Here is a 21420-nt window from a genome sequence, read left to right as displayed (position 1 = left end):
TTTTTTTTTTTTTTTTTTAATTTGGCTGGGGCTGGGTTTGAACCCACCACCTCCGGCATATGGGACCGGCGCCCTACCCGCTGAGCCACAGGCGCCGCCCCTGTATGTATCATCTTATGTACAAGTGTGATAATTTTTCTATAATGTATATCTAGAAGTGGAATTGCATGGTTATAGGATAGGTACAACTTTTTAGATATTACCAAAGTATTGGCCCAGAGTAGTTATGTAGTTTGCACTTTTGATAGAAATACAATCATAACATTGTATATAACAATTTTTTGGTCCATGCCAGACTCCATGTATGGCTGTGGTTCCTTAAGATTATAATGGAGCCGTGCAGTGCCTGTGGCTCAGTGGGTAGGGTACTGGCCCTATAAACTGAGGGTGGTGGGTTCAAACCCGACCCCAGCAAACTGCAAGAAAAAAATAGCTAGGTGTTGTGGCGGGCACCTGTAGTCACATCTACTTGGGAGGCTGAGGCAAGAGAATCGCCTACGCCCAGGAGTTTGAGGTTGCTGTGAGCTTTGATGACAGAGCACTCAACTCCAAGGAGACTGAGTGAGCCTCTGTCTCAAAAAAAAAAAAAAAAAAGTCTCGGCCCCTAAAGCACACCTGCCAACCTTGGTGCATGTGGCTGGCACAACTCAACTCTTGGGCTCAAGCGATCCTTGATCTTCTTATCTCATCCTCCCAAGTAGCTGGGACTATAGGTACCTGCCACAACACCCAACTAGTTTTTCTATTTTTAGTAGAGATGGGGTATCTCTTTGCTTAGGCTGGTCTTGAACTCTGGAGCTCAGGCAATCCACCTGTCTCACCCTCCCAGAGTGCTAAGATTACAGGTGTGAGCCACTGTGCCTGGCCTCGTGTTCAGAAAATTATGTACACAATAATCACACAGGAATTACCTTTTTTGAAAGTAGTTAGTGTATTTGTACCCATCAGTTTCAAAAAGGTGTAAGATAGGTGGCGTATTTAAAGCTACTTTAAATTTTGAAATGCTCATTTTAAATTTTATTTAAAAGTCAACAGACACTTTGGAGCTAGAGCAAACTATTAGCTGTGTGACCTTGGATAATTCCCTTCTACATCTAACTAAGTCTTGTATCTGTAATATGGGAGTATTACAATGCCCACTTAATAGGGTTATTTTGAGCATAGGGTTATTTTGAGTTATTTAGAATAGTACCTGGGGGCTCGGCACCCATAGCTCAGTGGTTAGGGGGCCAGCCACATACACTGGGGCTGGCACTTTTGAACCTGGCCCAGGCCTGCTAAACAACAGTGTCAGCTACAACAACAACAAAAAATAGCCGGGCATTGTGGTGGGCACCTGTAGTCCCAGCTACTTAGGAGGCTGAGGCAAGAGAATCACTTAAGCCCAAGAGTTTGAGGTTGCCGAGAGCTATGAGGTTTGAGGTTGCTGTGAGCTATGAGGCCACACCACTCTACTGAGGGCGATATAGTGAGACTCTGTCTCAAAAAAAAAAAATGGTACCTGGAAACTATCGTTCATTAATCTTTTTGTTGTATGTACTTTGGGCAAGAAGGTAACAAGACCCTTTCCATTGTTGCCTGAGTAAATTACCTTTGTTTAACTTTCTAGCTCTGTTTCTCTAACAGCCTTGTAAGAATACAGTGTCATTTGTGTTTTTAGGCAACACTGTGATTGTTGCTTATGGGTAAATTGTATGTGCATTGGGAAACTAAATACATGATAATAGAAAAGATAGAGAGGACTTTGGATTTCTCTATGTGCAGTGAGTCCTATAATTAGGTACATCCTTTGCCAGGGATCTTGGAAGCTCTATGAGGGGTTATAAGAGATGATGGCTTTTTAGATTCATCCATGTTGTTGAAAATGGCAGGATTTCTTTCTTTCTTAAAGCTGAGTAATACTTGAATGTTCGTGTGTGTGAGTATATCACGGTTTTAGCCACAGAAATGTGATACTCTGTGATGCCATTTTTACATGGAGTCAAAAGCTTAGAACCTGAAGAGTAGAATAATGGTTACCAGGGGCAGGGGCTGTTGAGGGTGGAAAATGAAATTTTGTTCAAAGGGTAAAAACTTGCAGTTATAAGATAAATAGGTTTTGGAGACTTAATGTATAGCATGGTGACTACAGTTAACAATTACATGTTGTATACTTGAAATATACTGAGAGAATATACCTTGGCCAAGCAGGGTTGTTTCCATCTGTAATTGTAGCACTTTGGGAGGCCAAGGGGGGAGAATTGCTTGAGGCCAGGACTTTGAGAATAGCCTAATAACATAGTGAGACACCCATCTCTACAAAACAATAAAAATAAAATAATTACCCAGGCATGGTAGCATGCACCAGTAGTTACAGCTGCTTTGGAGGCTAAGGTAGGATTTGAGCCCAGGAGTTCTAGGCTACTGTAAGCTATGATTAGGCCATCCACCTAATTTTGTAATTTTTTGTGGAGATGAGGCCTGGCCATTTTCCCCAAGCTGGTCTTGAACTCTTCCCACCTCAGCCTCCCAACATGTTGGGTACAATGTTAAATTAAATCTGACCATCATTTTTAATTGTCTTTTAAATGGTCCATATTGCAGGATCACACCAATCTCTCTTGAGGTTTTTGGTTCACAGTGGGAATCTCAGATTTGGCCTCCTTCCTGTTTGGCTGTTTCAAGGAACTGTATTTGCATAGCACTGTTGATTTAATAATTTAAATCACATTGGATTTAAATGGAATTATTCTGATGTTTTAGGTGTGCCATCATCTGTAAGAGCATAGTATGTAGTCAATATCTAGTGCAGTGGTTCTCAAGCTTCCTAATGCTGCAGTCCTTTAATACAGTTTATGTGGGTCTCAACCCACAGGTTGAGAACCGCTGACCTAGTGGATTTAAAAAATAGTATAAAGGCCAGGCGTGGTGGCTCACGCCTGTAGTCCCAGCACTGTGGGAGGCCGAGGCGGGTGGATTGCCTGAGCTCAGAGGTTCAAGACCCATATGAGCAGCAGTCAGCCAGAGTAAGACCCGGTCTCTACCAACAACATCAAAAAAAACAGCCAGCACCGCAGGAGAAAGAAGAAAATCAACAAAAAAGGAGTACTTCAAACAAAGAAGAATGAACAAGCCCACTGAAATTAAAAATAAAAAAAAAAATAGTATAGAATTATCGTTATAAACTTATTTACATGAAAATACATTTGTATTGCATAATAAAAAGTAATCATTTTATTCACCAAAAAAATACTCTAGAACTGTTTTTATGTATTATGAAGTTATGTTCTTTTTACTTAGTGGGTTAACTTAAGAACCATCCTTTAAAACTTTAAAACTTTTGCTTTAGTCCCAGAAATCCTGGATAGAAAGCACTTTGACCAAGAGGGAATGTGTATATATTATACCAAGTTCCAAGGACCCACACAGGTAAGCATTCTATTGTTTCTTTGGGATCCTCTAGAAATTACATGTGAATTATATTGGTGTTTATTTATTGAAGTCAATTATTTGTAGTTATTGTTAATTTTTGTAGTTACTGTTAATTGTGTAATTGTGAAGGGATTGGGAAAAGGAAACGGCATTAATGAGATAATCAGTATTGTGAAATTCTTTCCCCTGCCCCCAGAGGAAAGTAACAAAGTAACAAAACCTTACTTTGTTGCCCAAGTGCTATCCCTATGGTATTAGCCTAGCTCACAGCAACCTCTCAAATGTCTTGAGTTTTGAGTGATCCTCCTGCCTTGACCTCCTGAGTAGGTGAGACTACAGATGCCCACCATGACTCCTGGCTAATTTTTCTGTTTTTAGTAGAGATAGGGTCTTGCTCTTGCTCAGGCTGGTCTTGAACTCCTGAGCTCAGTCCTCCTGCCTCAGCCTGCCAGAGTGCTTGGATGACAGGTGGTACCACCGCACCTGGCCTGTATTTTGGAGTTCTTAAGGACATGTATAGCATAAACCTCTTAAAGTGTTCCCCCATCTCCAACTCCTTCAGGTCATGCTAATATATAGCAGTTAAGGCTCTCTTTTTGTAACTTTTCATTGTTAAGAACTTAAAGATTTGAGGGCGGCGCCTGTGGCTCAGTCGGTAAGGCGCTGGCCCCATATACCGAGGGTGGCGGATTCAAACCCGGCCCCAGCTGATCTGCAACCAAAAAATAGCTGGGCATTGTGGCGGGCGCCTATAGTCCCAGCTACTCGGGAGGCTGAGACAAGAGAATCCCTTAAGCCCAGGAGTTGGAGGTTGCTGTGAGCGGTGTGATGCCATGGCACTCTACTGAGGGCCATAAAGTGAGACTGTCTCTACAAAAAAAAAAAAGAACTTAAAGATTTGTTTATACATTTTTGGGAGCATCTACTAAGTATTCAACACCGAAGAAATCAATATGAACCTAAATAGTCACTCTTTTTGTTTGCCAATATGTGAATATAGATCATCATTTACTGGAAAATTTATCAGAGACTGTGGGCATCCCTGATCATTCTTTCGGTCTTTAAAATGCTTTTGATAGGCTGGACGTGGTAGCTTACACCTATAATCCTAGCACTCTGGGAGGCAGAGACAGGAGGATCTCTTGAACTCAGAAGTTGAAGACTAGCCTTAGCAAAGTGAGACCCCATCTCTACTAAAAATAGAAAAAATAGCTGGACGTTGTGGCAGGTGCCTGTATTCCCAGCTACTTGGAAAGCTGAGGCAAGAGCATCTCTTGAGCCCACCATCTCTTGAGCCTCTCTTGGGCATCTCTAGCTCAGCTGATGCCACAGCATGCTAGCCTAGGTAACAGAATGAGATTAGGTCTCAAAAAAAAAAATGGCTCTGATAATATAAATTGTTTATTTATTTACCTGTTAATCTTCTTTGTATCATTCCAATTTTAGAGTATGCTGTCTAGGCTAGTACATATGATAGAAATAATTTACAGGTAGAGGATGTTAACTAAAATTCAAGAAAAGTTGAGTATTTACTTAATAGATATCTTTGCTAAAATTGCTTTTTTAAAAAGATTAGATAAGAAAATCCAAGATACAGTTATTTCCTAACATATAGAGCACTTGTCTCCATAGGCGTAGAATATAATTCAAATTAATTGACAAAGACATTTACAAGATTTGTGCATATTCTTGTATTTCCTGTCTCCTATCAGACCTTGTTCTCTATTCAGTGACCTTCCCTGTAATTTTATTAACTAACGTATTTTTTATGTTATAGAACTTGTCGCTGTTTTTATTCATAGTGGGTACTCAGTAAATATTGAATGGATCTCTCACATTACAAACACATTTTTGTAGTAAATGTAATATACATCAGAAGTTTGAAAACTTATGAAGAGCAGAAAATTGGCTCAGAGTTTCAGTATATCAAGACAGTTTTTTTTTTTTTTTTGTAGAGACAGAGTCTCACTTTATCACCCTTGGTAGAGGGCTGTGACATCATAGCTTACAGCAACCCCTAACTCTTGGGCTCAAGCGATTCTCTTGCCTCAGCCTCCCAAGTAGCTGGGATTACAGGCGCCCACCATGACACCCAGCCAACTATTTTTTTGTTGCAGTTTGGCTGGGGCCGGGTTTGAACCCACCACCCTTGGTATATGGGACCAGCGCCCTCCCCACTGAGCCACAGGCGTCGCCCTTTTTGTTTTTTCTTAAGAGATGGAGACTCTCTGCCTCTTGACTCCTGTGCCATCATACCTGACTGAGACAGTCATTATTAACAGTCATTATAACAGACAATCCACATTTTGCTGGATTTACTGTTTATCTTAGTGCATGGCTTTTTGTTTTGCTTCATTCAGTCTATATGTAGAATGATGTACCTGTTCTTTAACAGATTTTTACAGTAAATATAATTTTTCAAATTATATTTCATAAGAATAGTAATATTCTGCTAGTGTATATACCACAGTTCATAGATTTTATTTATTTTCAGTAGAGACAGGGATCTCTATCCACTCAGGCTGGCCTTGAACTCCTGACCTCAAATGATCCTTTTGGCTTGGCCTCCCAAAGTGCTAAGATTACAGGCATTAGCCACTTTGGCCTATTTAGTACTTACTTCCATGATAGGGTTTACATAGTTTAGATTAAATAATAAAAATTTTACCTTAAAATAATTTATTTCCTGGGTGGCGCCTGTGGCTCAAGGAGTAGGGCGCCAGTCCCATATGCCGGAGGTGGCGGGTTCAAACCCAGCCCCAGCCAAAAACCACACACACAAAAAAAAAAATAATAATAATAATTTATTTCCTTTTTGTGTCTTATAGATGCCTTCCAGGATGTCAAATTTGTCAGCAACTTGTCAGGTAAGTTTAATTACATTGTACAGATTTTGAAAAATAAATAAAACTGATCTATTAGAAATATTATAGAATGTACTGCCTTTCTGTTAAACAAAAGAAGGGATAAAATGCAGTTATTATTTTTGACGGGTCCTTTACCTAGAGTTGGAAGGTGAAGAATCAGACAAGGCTGCTTGAAACTCAGGTGAAGCTACCTGAGCAAAGTTCTAAAAATGAATTAGAGTGGGTTCAACAAAGATGGCAAAAAAGGGGCTTTAGGCAACGAAAACAGGATGTGAGAAGGTCTGACAGTGAAGGACATTATGATTATATAGGAAACTGTGAAATAGGAGGTAAGATGAGATGTAAGAGATCTGAGTCTTAAAGTAAGTGCTAAACCATTTAAGTGTTTTGTGTACTATAATACCTACTTTCGATTCTGTTTTTTCTTTTTCTTTTTTTTTTTGAGAGAGTCTCACTTTGTCACTTTTGGTAGAGTGCCATGGCAACATAGCTCCCAGCAACCTCCAACTCCTGGGCTTAAGTAATTCTCTTGCGTCAGCCTCCCAAGTAGCTGGGACTACAGGCGCCTACCACAACACTCAGCTATTTTTAGAGATGAGGTATCACTCTGGCTCAGGCTGGTCTTGAACCTGTAAGCTCAGGCAATCCACCCACCTCTACCTCCCAAGTGCTAGAATTATAGGCATAAGCCACCCTGCCCGGTTTTACTTTTTAATTTCATGTTAAAAGGATATTACAGGGGCAGAGCCTGTGGCTCAACGGAGTAGGGCGCCAGCCCCATATGCCAGAGGTGGTGGGTTCAAACCCTGCCCCGGCCAAAAAAAAACTGCAAAAAAAAAAAAAAGATATTACATAGATGAATAACATGCCAAATTTTTTTTTCCTATAAAACAATTGGCATTTTGAGATTGGATTAGGAGGAAAAAAAATTACTAGTTCAGAAAGTTTTATAGTAATTATGGCAAAAATGAGAACCTGAATTAAGATAATGGTATGACAATAAAGAGAAGTAGATAGATTTTTGTTGTTGCAGTTCAGCCAGAGGCGGGTTTGAACCCGCCAACCTCAGTATATGGGGCCAGTGCCCTACTCATTGAGCCACAGGCGCCGCCCAAGAAGTAGATAGATTTGAAGAGAGTAATAAGAAATGTAATATGATTTGGTGGATGTGAGGAAAAGAGATTTTATTTTTGGAGACAGTAGAGTTCCTTGGCATCATAGCTCACAGCAATCTCAAACTGCTTGAGCAATCCTCTTGCCTCAGCCTCCTAAGGTACCTGGGACTACAATGCCCAGCTATTTCTCTTGCTCAGGCTGGTCTCAAACTCCTGAGCTCAGGCAATCTACCTGCCTAGGCCTCCCAGAGTGCTGGGATTATAGGTGTGAGCCACTGTACCCTGTGGGAGATTTGTGTTTTTTTTTTTTTTTTGTTTGTTTGTTTGTTTGTTTGTTTTTGTAGAGACAGAGTCTTACTTTATGGCCCTCGGTAGAGTGCCGTGACCTCACACAGCTCACAGCAACCTCCAACTCCTGGGCTTAAGTGATTCTCTTGCCTCAGCCTCCCGAGCAGCTGGGACTACAGGCACCCGCCACAACGCCCGGCTATTTTTTGGTTGCAGTTTGGCCGGGGCCAGGTTTGAACCTGCCACCCTCGGTATATGGGGCCACCGGTGCCTTACCAACTGGCCACAGGCGCTGCCCGGGAGATTTTTTGTTTTTGTTTTTGTTTTTCTTTCCCCAACAGTAGAGTCTCATAAGAAAAAGGGGACGATTTGAGCATAACTAAATTTCCTACTTGGGCTACTGAGTTAATAATTATGCTCATTAACGTCTGTTGAAATATAAGAGGAAAATGAGGTCTCTGGCAGGGTCGGAGCAAAAGTGCATAGAATGAGTTTATTTGAGAGATACTGAATTTTTGGTTTTGGGGGCTTTTTTAAAAGAAATAAAGGGGGAGGCTTGGCGCCTGTGGCTTAAGCAGCTAAGGTACCAGCCACATAACACCTGAGCTGGCAGGTTCGAATCCAGCCCAGGCCCACCAAACAACAATGACGGCTGCAACCAAAAAATAGCCAGGCCTTGTGGCGGGCACCTATAGTCCCAGCTACTTGGGAGGCGGAGGCAGGAGAATCCCTTGAGCCTGGGAATTGGAGGTTGCTGTGAGCTATGATGCCACAGCCCTCTACCCAGGGTGACAGCTTGAGGCTCTGTCTCGAAAAAAAAAAAAAAAGGTGGAGGGGGACTGAAGTCTTTTATATTTGCCACTATATTTACTATCTCTAGTCCTATTTGTTCCTTCTTATAGATGGGAGGTTCCATCTAATGTCTCTTCTTTCAGGAGGCCAAAGAGCTTCCTTTATTATTTCATATAGTGCAGTGTACTGGAAATGAATTTTCTGAGTTTGGCCTACCTGAAAATGTTTATTTTACTTTTGCATTTGAAAGATATTTTCACTGGATAGAGGATTTTGGGTTGAGTTTTTTCTTTGCAAAACTTCAAAGATGTCATTATTTTATCTTCTAGCTTTTGTGTCTGGTGAGAAGGTACCTGTCACTAATGTAGTTGCTTCACTTTGTGTAATGAGTCTTTTTTTCATCTGGCTACTTTATTTATTTATTTATTTATTTATTTTTTTTTTAGAGACAGAGTCTCACTTTATTGCCCTCGGTAGAGTGCCATGGCATCACACAGCTCACAGCAACCTTCACTTCCCGGGTTTAGGCAAATGTCTTGCCTCAGCCTCCCAAGTAGCTGGGACCACAGGCACCCACTGCAATGCCCGGCTATTTTTTTTGTTGTTGTTCTTGGCAGTTTGGCCGGGGCCAGGTTTAAATTCGCCATCCTCAGTATATGGGGCTGCACCCTACTCACTGAGCCTCAGGCGCCGCCCTCATCTGGCTACTTTAAAGTTTTTTTCCCCTGTACCTTTGTTTTTACCAGCTTGTATATAATGTTCCTGAGTGATTCTCTTTGTGCTTATTCTGCTTGCAAAAATATCTGCATGTTCAAAATTTTCACCTAATTTGGAAGGTTTCATTGTTCTTTTGAGTCTCAACTTTGTCACCATGGGTAGAGTGCCGTGGTGTCATAGTTCACAACCACCTCCAACTCTTGGGCTTGAGCAATCAATCCTCTTGCCTCAGCCTTCTGAGGAGCTGGGACTACAGGCACATGCCACATCACTTGGCTAGTTTTCTGTTTTTAGAGATGGGGTTTCACTCTTGATCAGGCTGGTCTCAAACTCCTGAGTTCAGGCAAGTCACCCTCCGTGGCTTCCCAGTGTGCAAGGATTACAGGTATGACCCATCACACCCAGCCTCAGTTACTGTTCTTAAACTTTTTTTTTTGCCCCATTCTCTTGTCCCTCTGGGACTCCAATCACTTATATATTAACACATACGTTCAGTTGGTTGATATATATATATATTTTTTTTTTTGCAGTTTTTGGCCGAGGCTGGGTTTGAACCCACCACCTCCGGCATAAGGGGCCAGCGTCCTACTCCTTTGAGCCACAGGCGCTGCCCGAATTGGTTGATATTTTACGTGGGTCACAGAGGCTCTATTATGTTTTCATTTAACATTTCTCTGTTTATCAGTTTAGGTCATTTCTGTTGATCTGTCTTCAGGTTCATTAATTCATATTTCTGCAGTCTCTAATACACTGTTTTACCCATCTAGTGCATTTTTTATTTCACACATCACATTTTTCAGTTCTAAAGTTGCTGCTTGATTCTCTGTTATAGCTTGCATTTCTCCTCAGAGATGCTCTGTCTTTACCTTCATTAGGACCATCTGTTTTTCCATTCCTAGAAGTTCTTCAACATTTTTTTTTCCTTTTAAGAGACACTGTCAGCAGCATCTGTGACTTGGTGAGAGGGCGTCAGCCCCATATACTGAGGGTGGTGGGATCAAACCCGACACCAGCCAAACTGCAACAGAAAAATAGCTGGGTGTTGTTGGGCACCTGTAGTCCCAGCTACTTGGGAGGCTGAGGCAAGAGAATCGCCTAAGCCCAAGAGCTGGAGGTTCCTGTGAGCTGTGACACCATGGCACTCTACCAAGGGCGACAAAGTGAGACTCTGTCTCTAAAAAAAAAAAAAGAGAGAGAGAGACAGTGTCTGTCTTGTTTTTGTTGTAGTTGTTTGTTTTTTTTTTTTTTTACTTTGTCACCCTCGGTACAGTGCTGTGGCGTCATAGCACACAGCAACCTCACACTCATGGGCTCAAGCAATTCACTTGTCTCAGCCTTCCAAGTAGCTAGGACTACAGGCAACTGCCAGAACTCCTGGCTAATTTTTTTTTTTTTTTTTCCTGGCTAATTTTTTTAGAGAGAGGTCTCGTTCTGGCCCAGGCTGGTCTTGAACCTGTGAGCTCAGGCAATCCACCTGCCTAGGCCTTCCAGAGCGCTAGGATTACAGGTGTGAGCCACTGTGCCCGGCCCTAGCGTCTATCTTGTTGACCAGGCTGGAAGACTGGAGTGCTATGACTCAGTCACAGCTCACTGCAGCCTCAAATTCCTGGGCTTTAAGCCTCCCAAGTAGCTGGGACTATAGGCACCCACCACAACTCCCCCTCATTTTTCTATTTTTGGTAGAGATAGGGTCCTGCTCAGGCTGGTCTCTTAATTCTTGAGTTCAAGTGATCCTCTCACCTTGGCACGAGCCACCACACTCTGTCTAGTGTCATTTTCTGGTAATTCTATCATCTCTCTCAGTTCTGGTCTTCATTTACTGATTGTCGGGGGTGGGGAGGGTGTTACATTTTTCTGCATCTTTGCACACGTGGAAATTTTTGATGGGTGCTGCACTGTGGATTTTTTTGTTTGGGGATACTAGATTTTGTTATTTTTTTATTAGGGAGTTTAGGACTTACTTGAGCATGCATTTTAGATTACTTTGATTGGTTTGATCCTTTTGAGTCTTGTTCTTACACTTTGTTAGGGCATGGGCTATCTAGGTCTTATTTATTCCTTCTAATTAGACAATACTGTTCTCAGGACCCTCTCATAGGCCTTCTATATTATGAGATCTCTGCATTCTAGCTGGTGGGAACATAAATTGTTCCCTGTCCTTTATGAGGTTCAGGAATTGTTTAGCCTTGTGGTATCTAGTAGTTCTTACCTTTGCCTTAGGTGATATATTGGGTTTTTTGTTTGTTTGTTTTTAGAAACAGAGTCTCACTTTATTGCCCTCGTAGAGTGGCATCATACAGCAACCTCCAACTCCAGGCTTAGGCAATTCTCTTGACTCAGCCTCCCAAGTAGCTGGGACTACAGGCACCTGCCACAATGCCAGCTTTTTTTTTTTTTTTTTGTAGAGACAGAGTCTCACTTTACTGCCCTGGGTAGAGTGCTGTGGCATCACACAGCTCACAGCAACCTCCAGCTCTTAGGGTTACGTGATTCTCTTGCCTCAGCCTCCCAAGCAGCTGGGACTACAGGCGCCCGCCACAATGCCCGGCTATTTTTTTTGTTGCAGTTTGGCCGGGGCTGGGTTTGAACCCGCCACCCTAGATATATGGGGCCGGTGCCCTACTCACTGAGCCACAGGCACTGCCCGCCAGCTTTTTTTTGTTGTTGTAGTTTGGCCGTGGCTAGGTTCGAACCTGCCACCCTCGGTATATGAGGCTTGCGCCCTACCCACTGAGCCATAGGCGCCACCCTTAGGTGATATATTCTTATGTATACTTGAGGAGACTCCTCTGTACAGATGTTTGGACAGAGGAGTTCCTTCTTTGTTTTCTAACTCAGAAACTCTAGCTGCCTTGGCTGCTTCAAACTCTAATCTGATTTAAGATTTTTATCAAATCACTGAGACTGCCTGATTCCACTGGGTTTCCACATTATCGTCTAGTGTGTGCTTTTAGGTGGAATGACATCCCTTTTTCTTTCTCTGGCCACAGGCAACTGTGGACCAACTTTTGGTCACTATTTAAATTCATTTGCATTTTCTCGAATTCTGTATACATGGAATTATATAAATGTGTATTTTTTGATGTCTGTCTTCTTTCACTCAGCATGGTTATTTTTGAGATTCATCCATGTTGTAGCTCCTATTAGTGGTTCATTTCCTTCTGGTACTGAATACTATTTCTATGACCTGGCTATTCAAGCCCCACATTAAATTTAGGTGATGACTTCATCTTATACTAATGTATTTATACTATTTCAATGCTGTGGTAAATACTGATTTATTGATATCCTAAAGTCAAACAATTTTTGTACTCTTCATTCGTTCATTTAAATTCATTTTTTCGTTCTAATTTTTTGAATAGCCTTTTAACAATGTCACTTTTGTTTTAGGTGTTTTTGTGGTCGCTTGGTCAAGCAACATGCTTGTTTTACTGCAAGTCTTGCCATGAAATACTCAGATGTGAAATTGGGTGACCATTTCAATCAGGCAATAGAAGAATGGTCTGTAGAAAAGCATACAGAACAGAGCCCAACCGATGCTTATGGAGTCATAAATTTTCAAGGGGGTTCTCATTCCTACAGAGCTAAGGTATGTCAAGTTTTATGTAAGGTTTTTACTTTTTATCTTGTTTACATAGTAAACACTTACCTCACAATTTTTTGGGAGGGGGTTATTTTGTTTTTGTTTTTTGAGACAGTCTGACTTTGTCATCCTCTCCAGAGTGCTGTGGCATCATAGCTCACAGCAACCTCAAACTCTTGGGCTCAAGTGATTCTCTTGCCTTAGCCTCCTGAGTAGCTGGGACTATTGGCGCCCGTCTATTTTTAGAGATGGGGGTCTCGCTCTTGCTTAGGCTGGTCTCAAACTCACGAGCTCAAGCAGTTCACCCGCTTTGGCCTCCTAGAGTGCTAGGATTACAGGCTTCTCTCACAATTTGTATGGCATTATCCCAAAAAGTCTCAGTCATTTCTTTGCATACTTTAAAGTTCTTTGTATAGATGCATAGAAACACAGAATTACACCTTTTTGGTGGCTTGAACTTTTTTTTTTTGGAGACAGAGTCTCACTATGTCACCCTCGGTGAGTGCTGTGGCATCACAGCTCACAGCAACCTCAAACTCCTGGGCTTAAGTGATTCTCTTGCCTTAGCCTCCCAAATAGCTGGGACTACAGGCACCCACCACAATGCCTGGCTGTTTTTTGGTTGTAGTTGTCATTGTTGTTTGGCAGGCCTGAGCTGGATTTGAACCTGACAGCCTTGGTGTATGTGGCTTGTGCCCTAGTCACCGAGCTATAGGACCTGAGCCTGGATTGAACTTTATATCATAAAATGTCTTCTGTTTCTTTTCTTTTTCTTTTTTCTTTTTTTTTGTAGAGACAGAGTCTCATTTTATGGCCCTCGGTAGAGTGCCGTGGCCTCACACAGCTCACAGCAACCTCCAACTCATGGGCTTAAACGATTCTCTTGCCTCAGCCTCCCGAGTAGCTGGGACTACAGGCGCCCGCCACAATGCCCGGCTATTTTTTGGTTGCAGTTTGGCCGGGGCCGGGTTTGAACCCGCCACCCTCGGTATATGGGGCCCGGCGCCTTACGGACTGAGCCATAGGCGCCGCCCCCTTTTTTTTTTTTTTTTTTTTTTTTGTTTATTTGACAAAGTTTGCTTTTTTTGAAGTCAGTGTAGCTAAACTTCCTTTTTGCTTTTAACTTTTTTTATGTTTAAGAGGTTATCTTATAAACAGCATTTAGTTTAAAAATATTTAGTAATGCGTTTGAGTTTAAATTTGCTATCATGTTATCAATTTGTCTCACTTTTTTGTTACATTTTCTTTTCTTTCTTTTATCTTTTTGGATTAAATACTTTTTATTGTTTTCTGCCTTCTTTAGTAGTTATTTATACAGTCATCCTTTGGTGTCTGTGAGGCATTGGTTCTAGAATCTTCCCTCAGATACCAAAATCCGTAGTTATTTATCATTGTGTTTGCATGTAACTTATTGTGCACATTTTCTTATATACTTTAAATCATCTCTAGATTACTTATAATGCCTAATACAGTGTAATAATATATAATGTAATACATTATTTAGGGAATACAGACAAGTAAAAAGTCTGTGCATGTTTAGTACAAATGCAATTTATTTTTTATTTTTTCAAAGAGAAAATTTAGAGCACTTCCAAAAAGTTGGAAGTGGAGTCTTCTCATGAAGGAGCAAAGGTGAGAGAGACCCAGATGCAAGTTTTTTTTCCCCAAATGTTCTCAAACCGTGATTGGTTGAATCCACGAATGTGAAACCCATCGATACAGAGAGCCTGATGTACATTCTTTTTCTGTTCGTTAATCTTGTAAAAAACACCATAAAATACATTTTTAACTTGTTGCTATTTACAGTCACATGTCACTTCACGATGGTGATACATTCTGAGAAATGCATTCTTAGGCGATTTCATCCTTACACTAACACCAGAGTGTATGTGTATGCAAACCTAGATGGTAGTCTGTTGCTTTTAGGCAACAAATCTGTATAGTGTGTTTCCATACTAAATAATTAGGCATCTGTAATACATTGGTAAATATTCGTGTATCTAAGCATACCTAACCTTAGAAAAAGTACAATAAAAATATGGAATTATAAACTGATAGGACCAGCTCATATATGTGGTTTGTCTTTGACCATAACATTGTTATATGGCACATAACCATGTTGTAAATTAGTTCTTTTACCCTGTTCTGGACAATACAGAAACCTTTAGAATATTTGTAACTCCACATGCTTTTGTTAGCATAATTTTTAATTTTCTGTGTATCTGAAACTCCCTAAACTTAATTATTTATTTAGTGTTAAACGTTTTTTTTTTTTTTTTTTTGTAGAGACAGAGTCTCACCTTATGGCCCTTGGTAGAGTGCCATGGCATCACACAGCTCACAGCAACCTCCACCTCCTGGGCTTAAGCGATTCTCTTGCCTCAGCCTCCCAAGTAGCTGGGACTACAGGCGCCTGCCACAACGCCCAGCTATTTTTTGGTTGCAGTTCAGCCGGGGCCGGGTTTGAACCCGCCACCCTTGGTATATGGGGCCGGTGCCTTACCGACTGAGCCACAGGCGCCGTCCAGTGTTAAACATTTTAACCTTTGCATCTGCCTGCCTCCATGTCTTGATGAGAAAAATAGTGCCATATTGTGGGCTTATCATCTCTCCATCTCTCCAAGTTTTCCTCTTCTGGATCCTGATCCCACAAGTTCTCACTGCCTTCATAGCTCACCAGTGTCTTATAGCAGGTGTTATTTATCATTTATCTAGTTCCCAGGGGCAGGTCGATCCAAAATAACCTATTCTATTATTGCTGGGAGTAGATTTCCTCATTAATTCCCAGTGGAGTATCTCTCTCTCTCTCTCTTTTTTTTTTTTTTTTTTACAAAACAAAACCTCTCATCATATGGAACTGGTAGTAAAGCCAAAGATTGCTGCACTTGAACACTGAACACCTCTCCCCACCTTCCTAGGGGACATTGAGAGGCTTAATGTCCCTTCTAGAACTCAACCCCCCATGCTGAGGCCCCTTCTGTCCTGCACATGTTACAGAGAGAGCTTTCAGGCCTGAAGGGGGTGCCAGTTGCTTCTCCGTGCCTGCACTGGTAAGAGATGTAGGACGCTGGCTGGGCTTCTCTCCTGCCTGCCCAGAGAGGAGGGACAGGAACAGGAGTAGCAGCAGCATGGTCCTGGCCTGTCCTCAGTCACTTCCAGACTGGTCAGAGAGGCACAGACTACTAGAATACTAGGGTTTTTTTTTTTGTTTGTATTTATTTTTTTTATGACAGAGACTCAAGCTATTGCCCCTTGATAGAGTGCTATGGCATCATAGCTCACAGCAACCTCCAGCTCAGGCTCAAGTGATCCTCTTGCCTCAGTTTTTCTATTTTTTGGTAGAGACGGGGTCTCGCTTTTTGCTCAGGCTGGTCTGCAACTTGTGAGCTCAGGCAATCTACCCACCTTGGCCTCCCACTCCAACCAGCTGATAGTCTCTTTTTAAAAAATTTAACTTTATTATTTATTTATTTATTTTTGTGTGTGGTTTTTGGCCAGGGCTGGGTTTGAACCCACCACCTCCGGCATATGGGACCAACGCCCTACTCCTTGAGCCATAGGCGCCACCCAAAAAATTTAACTTTAGACTGTTTTCCCAGTATTGCTTTTATGTATCCAATGATGAACAAGTAAAACCAGTGCAGAACAACTGACTGAATAGAACTAATCCAACAAATCCTGGTGGGTTTTTTCTGTTATCTGTTTATTTTGTTTTGTTTTCAAAGGTAGGGTCTTGCTCTGTCACCCAGGCTAAAGTGTAGTAGTATGATAGCTCTCTGTAACCTGAAACTTCTGGGTTCAAGCAATTCCCCTGCCTTAGCCTCCCAAGTAGTTAGGACTTCAGCCAGATGCTGCCAGGCCTGGCTGATTTTTTAAATTTTTTCTCAAGAGGAAGTCTCTGTGTTGCCCAGGCTGGTATTCAACTCTTGGCCTCAAGCCATTCTCCTGCCTTAGCTTCCCAAAGTGCTAGGTTTACAGTGTGAGCCACCATGCCCAGCCTATAAAGCGTTCATTCTTAAGGAACTCTGGAGACTTTTCCATTTTGTAGGATTCTAATATTTTCAGCTTCTTGGGGCGGCGCTTGTGGCTCAAGGGGTAGGGCACCCGTCCCATATGCCGGAGGTGGCGGGTTGAAACCCAGCCCCGGCCAAAAATAAAAACCAATAAACCTATAAAAAAATTATTAAAAAAAAAGAAAAAATATTTTCAGCTTCTTTATTGTGTCACTACTGAGATTTTCAGTGCTACATGATCTTTGTAAAAGAATGGGAAATACATCCCTTTGCAAAGAATCTTTCTTCAAGATGATATTAAAAATGTCTCTTCCTATTGGGTGTGGTGATTAACCTGTAATCCTAGCCCTGTGGGAGGCTGAGGCAGGAGGATTGCTTGGGCCCAGAGTTTAAGACCAGCCTTGGCAGCATAGTGAGATCCCATCTCTATAAAAAATAGAAAGAATTAGCTTGACATGGTGTTATGTACCTGTAGTCCCAGCTACTTGCAAAGCTCAGGCAGGAGGATCACTTGAGCCCAAGAGATTTGAGGTTGCAGTGAGGTAGGATGGTGCTGCTACGCCCTGTTTCAAAGTAAATAAAATCTGTCTCAGCCCACTGCTGCCACCACTTGTCATGGCCCGGGACTGGCCAGCTCTCGTGCCTGCTTAACTAGGTTCCGGACGTGGACTGCAAAGCTACCTTGCTCAGGAAGGAAGAGCTTTTTGCTCTTTTAGGTGCCTGAGGGCTATCTACTTTAGCAGAAGAGAATTTTAGAGAGAGTAAAGCAGTCTTAGAATAGATAGATCTTAGTCTTTAGCAGAGCTTGGTAATCTTCAGCAGAGAGACACTGTGCTGGCGTTCTGCAGGCAGGGGAGGAGACAGAGTCAGAGTAAGCGCGTCCATGATAGAATGCGCATGCTCCCTGCTGCCTTCTCCAGCCTAATATAAGGCTGATCTCATGCCTCTCAACACCTCAGGTGTAGAGACTGCCAATTCACCAAAGCTCTCATCTCACAAGCTCTCATGCCTGTTAGGAGAGCTAAATCCCTCCCCATGCCCTTTTCACCAAGGTGTTCCATTATTGAGCTGTACAGGTATTTCTTGTAATTCTCATTCCTCCTAGCCATAGGCTATGCGGGCTGCTACAAAAATCATTTTTTCCAGCTCTAAACACTTTGAATTCCTTTCTTTTTTTTTTTTTTTTGGTAGAGACAGAGTCTCACGGTACCGCCCTCGGGTAGAGTGCCGTGGCGTCACACGGCTCACAGCAACCTCTAACTTGGGCTTACGCGATTCTCTTGCCTCAGCCTCCTGAGCAGCTGGGACTACAGGTGCCCGCCACAACGCCCGGCTATTTCTTTTCTTTTTTTCTGCCTGGAAGCTTTTAGAGTTGGTGTTCTGAATTTTTATTTGTATGTGTGTATATATCTATATCTGTTATCTACATTTGTCTACCTATATAAGTCTCTCGCTTTTCTGTTTTCTATATTCCATCTTTCTGGAACTTCTGTTAATGGGATGTTAGACTTGCTGAGTAGTGTGGGAAAGTGAAAGAGATGCCTAGGGAGAGCAGTAGGGGATGAGGTGGGACTGGTAAGGGGGAGGATGTGAGCCAGGTCCTGTGGGTCTGTAGGCCATCATAGGTTGTCATAGTAAGATTTTTTGTTTTGTCTTTTTATCTGACTTTAATGGGAATACTTAATAGTATTTATCTTCCTAGTTTAATGTATTATTGTGTGTATAAAATTTTAATAGAGATACCCACATACAAATACTGCTTAATGTATGTTTTATGGTAGGTCTTCAAAATGTTGGTGCTATATGTACCTTTTTTTTTTTTTTTGAGACAGTCTCACTTTGTCACCCTCAGTGGACTGCTGTGGTGTCACAGGTCACACCAACCTCAAACTCTTGGGCTTAAGTGATTTTCTTGCCTCAGCCTCCCAAGTAGCTGGGACTACAGGTGCCTGTCACAATGCCCAGCTATTTTTCTGTTGCATTTGTTACTGTTGCTTTTAGCTGTCCCAGGTCAGGTTCAAACCCGCCAGCCTTGGAGTATGTGGCAGGCGCCCTACCCACTGAGCTACGAGTGCCACCATGTACCTCTATTTTACTTAAATTTAGTAATAACAGTGCTTTCTTTACTTTCAACATTAATATCATGGTAAATCAAGAGATTGAACCTCTCCTGAATTTTGGAAGATGAGCACTTTTTAAGTATATATCCAGAATAATAATATTTTATTTTAAGAAAGGCCTATAGTGGAGAGGTTATGTGCTTGATTTCTGGAGCTTCATTGCATTAATTCACACCTAAGCTCCTCTCTTACCTAACTTCTCTCAAGTTTCTTTTTTTTTTTTTCTCAAGCTGTCGCCCTGGGTAGAGCACCATAGCATCACAGCTCACAGCTATCTTTAACTCCTAGCTTAAGTGATTCTTTTGCCTCAGCCTCCCAAGTAGCTGGGACTACAGGTGCCCTCCACAACACCTGGCTATTTTTTGGTTGTAGTTGTCATTGTCGTTTGGCAGGCCTGGGCTGGATTCAAACCCGTCAGCTCTGGTGTATGTGGCTGGCGCGTTAGCTGCTTGAGCTAAAGGCACTGAGCCTCTCTCAAGTTTCTTATAAGCTAATTCATTAATGTGCTTTAGGCAAAGAGAATGAATTAAATAGGTCATAGTATGTATGTTTTATGATATAATACCACAAAAAGGTAATTTTTTTAATATTTCAAACCAGAGAAAGTTAGTACACAGATACAATAGCTTATTTTGTTTCACATTTTATATAGAACGGCTTTATAAAAATTAAACTGGTGAATCTGTCTTAACACCATGACATGTTTGTTAGAATTTTCTGCTTATATCTCAGTGTGATCAAATCCACAGTTATTTCCAGTGAAGGAAATAATCACTCAGATTAAAAATATCTTTTTTGGGGGTGGCACCTGTGGCTCAGTGTCTAGGGCGCCAGCCCCATATACCGAGGGTGGCGGGTTCAAACCCGGCCCCGGCCAAACCACAACAAAAATATAGCCGGGCATTGTGGTGGATGCCTGTAGTCCCAGCTACTTGGGAGGCTGAGGCAAGAGAATCGCCTAAGCAATTGGAGGTTGCTGTGAGCTGAGATGCTGTGGCACTCTACTGAGGGTGACAAAGTGAGACTCTTGTCTCTACAAAAAAAAAAAAATTAAATTAAACAAGTAAATAAAATATCTTTTGGGGGGGCAGTGCCTGTGGCTCAAGGAGTAGGGTGCTGGCCTCATATACCGGAGGTGGTGGGTTCAAACCCAGCCTCAGCCAAAAAAACAAAACAAAACTGCAAAAATACAAACTTTTTTTTTTTTTTTAAGAGACAGAGTCCCACTTTGTTGCCCTCAGTAGAGTGCTGTGGCATCACAGCTCACAGCAACATCCAACTCCTGGGCTTAGGCAGTTCTCTTGCCTCAGCCTCCCGAGTAGCTGGGACTACAGGCACCTGCCACAATGCTCAGCTATTTTTTTTTGTTGCAGTTTGGCCAGGGTTGGGTTTGAACCCGCCCTCCGTATATGGGGCTCACCTCCACTGAGCCACAGGTGCTGCCCAATTTAAAATGTCTTTAAAATTTTACTGCACAGTCACAATTCATTTATAAATGAACTATATTAGATCATTTTATTTCTTATTTATTTATTTATTTTTTCCGAGACAGATTTTTACTTTGTTGCCCTCATTAGCATACAGTGCTGGCGTAGCTCAGAGCAACCTTAAACTCTTGGGTTCAAGCTATCTTCTTGCCTCCGCCTTCTGAGTAGCTGGGACTATAGATGCACAGCACAATGCCTCGCTGTTTTTTTAGGATGGGGTTTCATTCTTATTCAGGCTTGTTTGGAACTCCTGAGCTCAAGTGATCCACCCACTTCGGCCTCCCAGACTGCTGGAATTACAGGCATAAGCCACCGCACCAGCCTGTTTATTGTTTTCATTTCAAAATATTAAAAGGGTACAAATGTTTTTGTTACATGAATACCTTGTATAGTGCTTAAGTCAGGGCTTTTGGTGTGCCCCTCACCAGAATAGTGTTCTTTATACCTAACAGATAAGTTTTTGTCCCTCATCCACTCTCTTAGCCTTCCCTTTTCCTGGTTTCCAGTGTATATATCTTCTTGTGCCTGTATGTACTCATTGTTTAGCTCCCACTTATTAGTGAGGACATAACGATGTTTGGTTTGGTTCTAGTTGCTAGAATGTTGACAAAACTTCTAAGCAGGTAATTTAGTAGACGCCTCTCTTAGTAACAAGTCTTGGAAGCTTCCATTCCTCCAACCCACACAGTTCTTTTTTCTTTCCCCAGCATCTTAGCCAATGTTACTGCTTCTCACTCCCTGGGTACTCATAGTTAAACAAGGCAATAAATAGTGTGGATTTTATTTATTTTTATCCATGTGGTAAATTGGATTAATGGTAATTGAGTATAAACAGAATAACACTTGTGTCTTAAATATTTAAGAGTTACAGTTCCATTACTTTTGTAGATCTCACAGAATAAATTTTTCAATTTAAAGTCATTTGCTATTGTTTGTTCCTTGAGTGTAAATGTATTGAAAGTAGCCCATGAAATTTTGTTTTTTAAGTTTTCTAAAGTCATACAGTGTTTTATGAAACCTGTGAACA

At 41.7% G+C, this 21420-nt stretch overlaps 1 protein-coding gene across 3 annotated transcripts in view; it reads left to right on the top strand.

Moving 5' to 3' along the window:
* TRPM7 (transient receptor potential cation channel subfamily M member 7) overlaps positions 1–21420 on the top strand; it is a 122656-nt gene that overhangs the window by 9147 nt on the left and 92089 nt on the right. For all 3 annotated transcript variants that reach the window (XM_053593315.1, XM_053593314.1, XM_053593316.1), the window contains exons 2-4: positions 3329–3408; positions 6240–6278; positions 12581–12779. In XM_053593315.1, coding sequence (XP_053449290.1) covers positions 3329–3408; positions 6240–6278; positions 12581–12779 — 318 coding nt within the window. The remainder of the gene's footprint in view (positions 1–3328; positions 3409–6239; positions 6279–12580; positions 12780–21420) is intronic.

This window comes from Nycticebus coucang, chromosome 6 (genome assembly GCF_027406575.1).
Source record: "Nycticebus coucang isolate mNycCou1 chromosome 6, mNycCou1.pri, whole genome shotgun sequence".
Lineage (NCBI taxonomy): Eukaryota > Metazoa > Chordata > Mammalia > Primates > Lorisidae > Nycticebus > Nycticebus coucang.
Note: the sequence above shows the minus strand (reverse complement) of the source record. Positions and strands in the feature narration are given on the sequence as shown.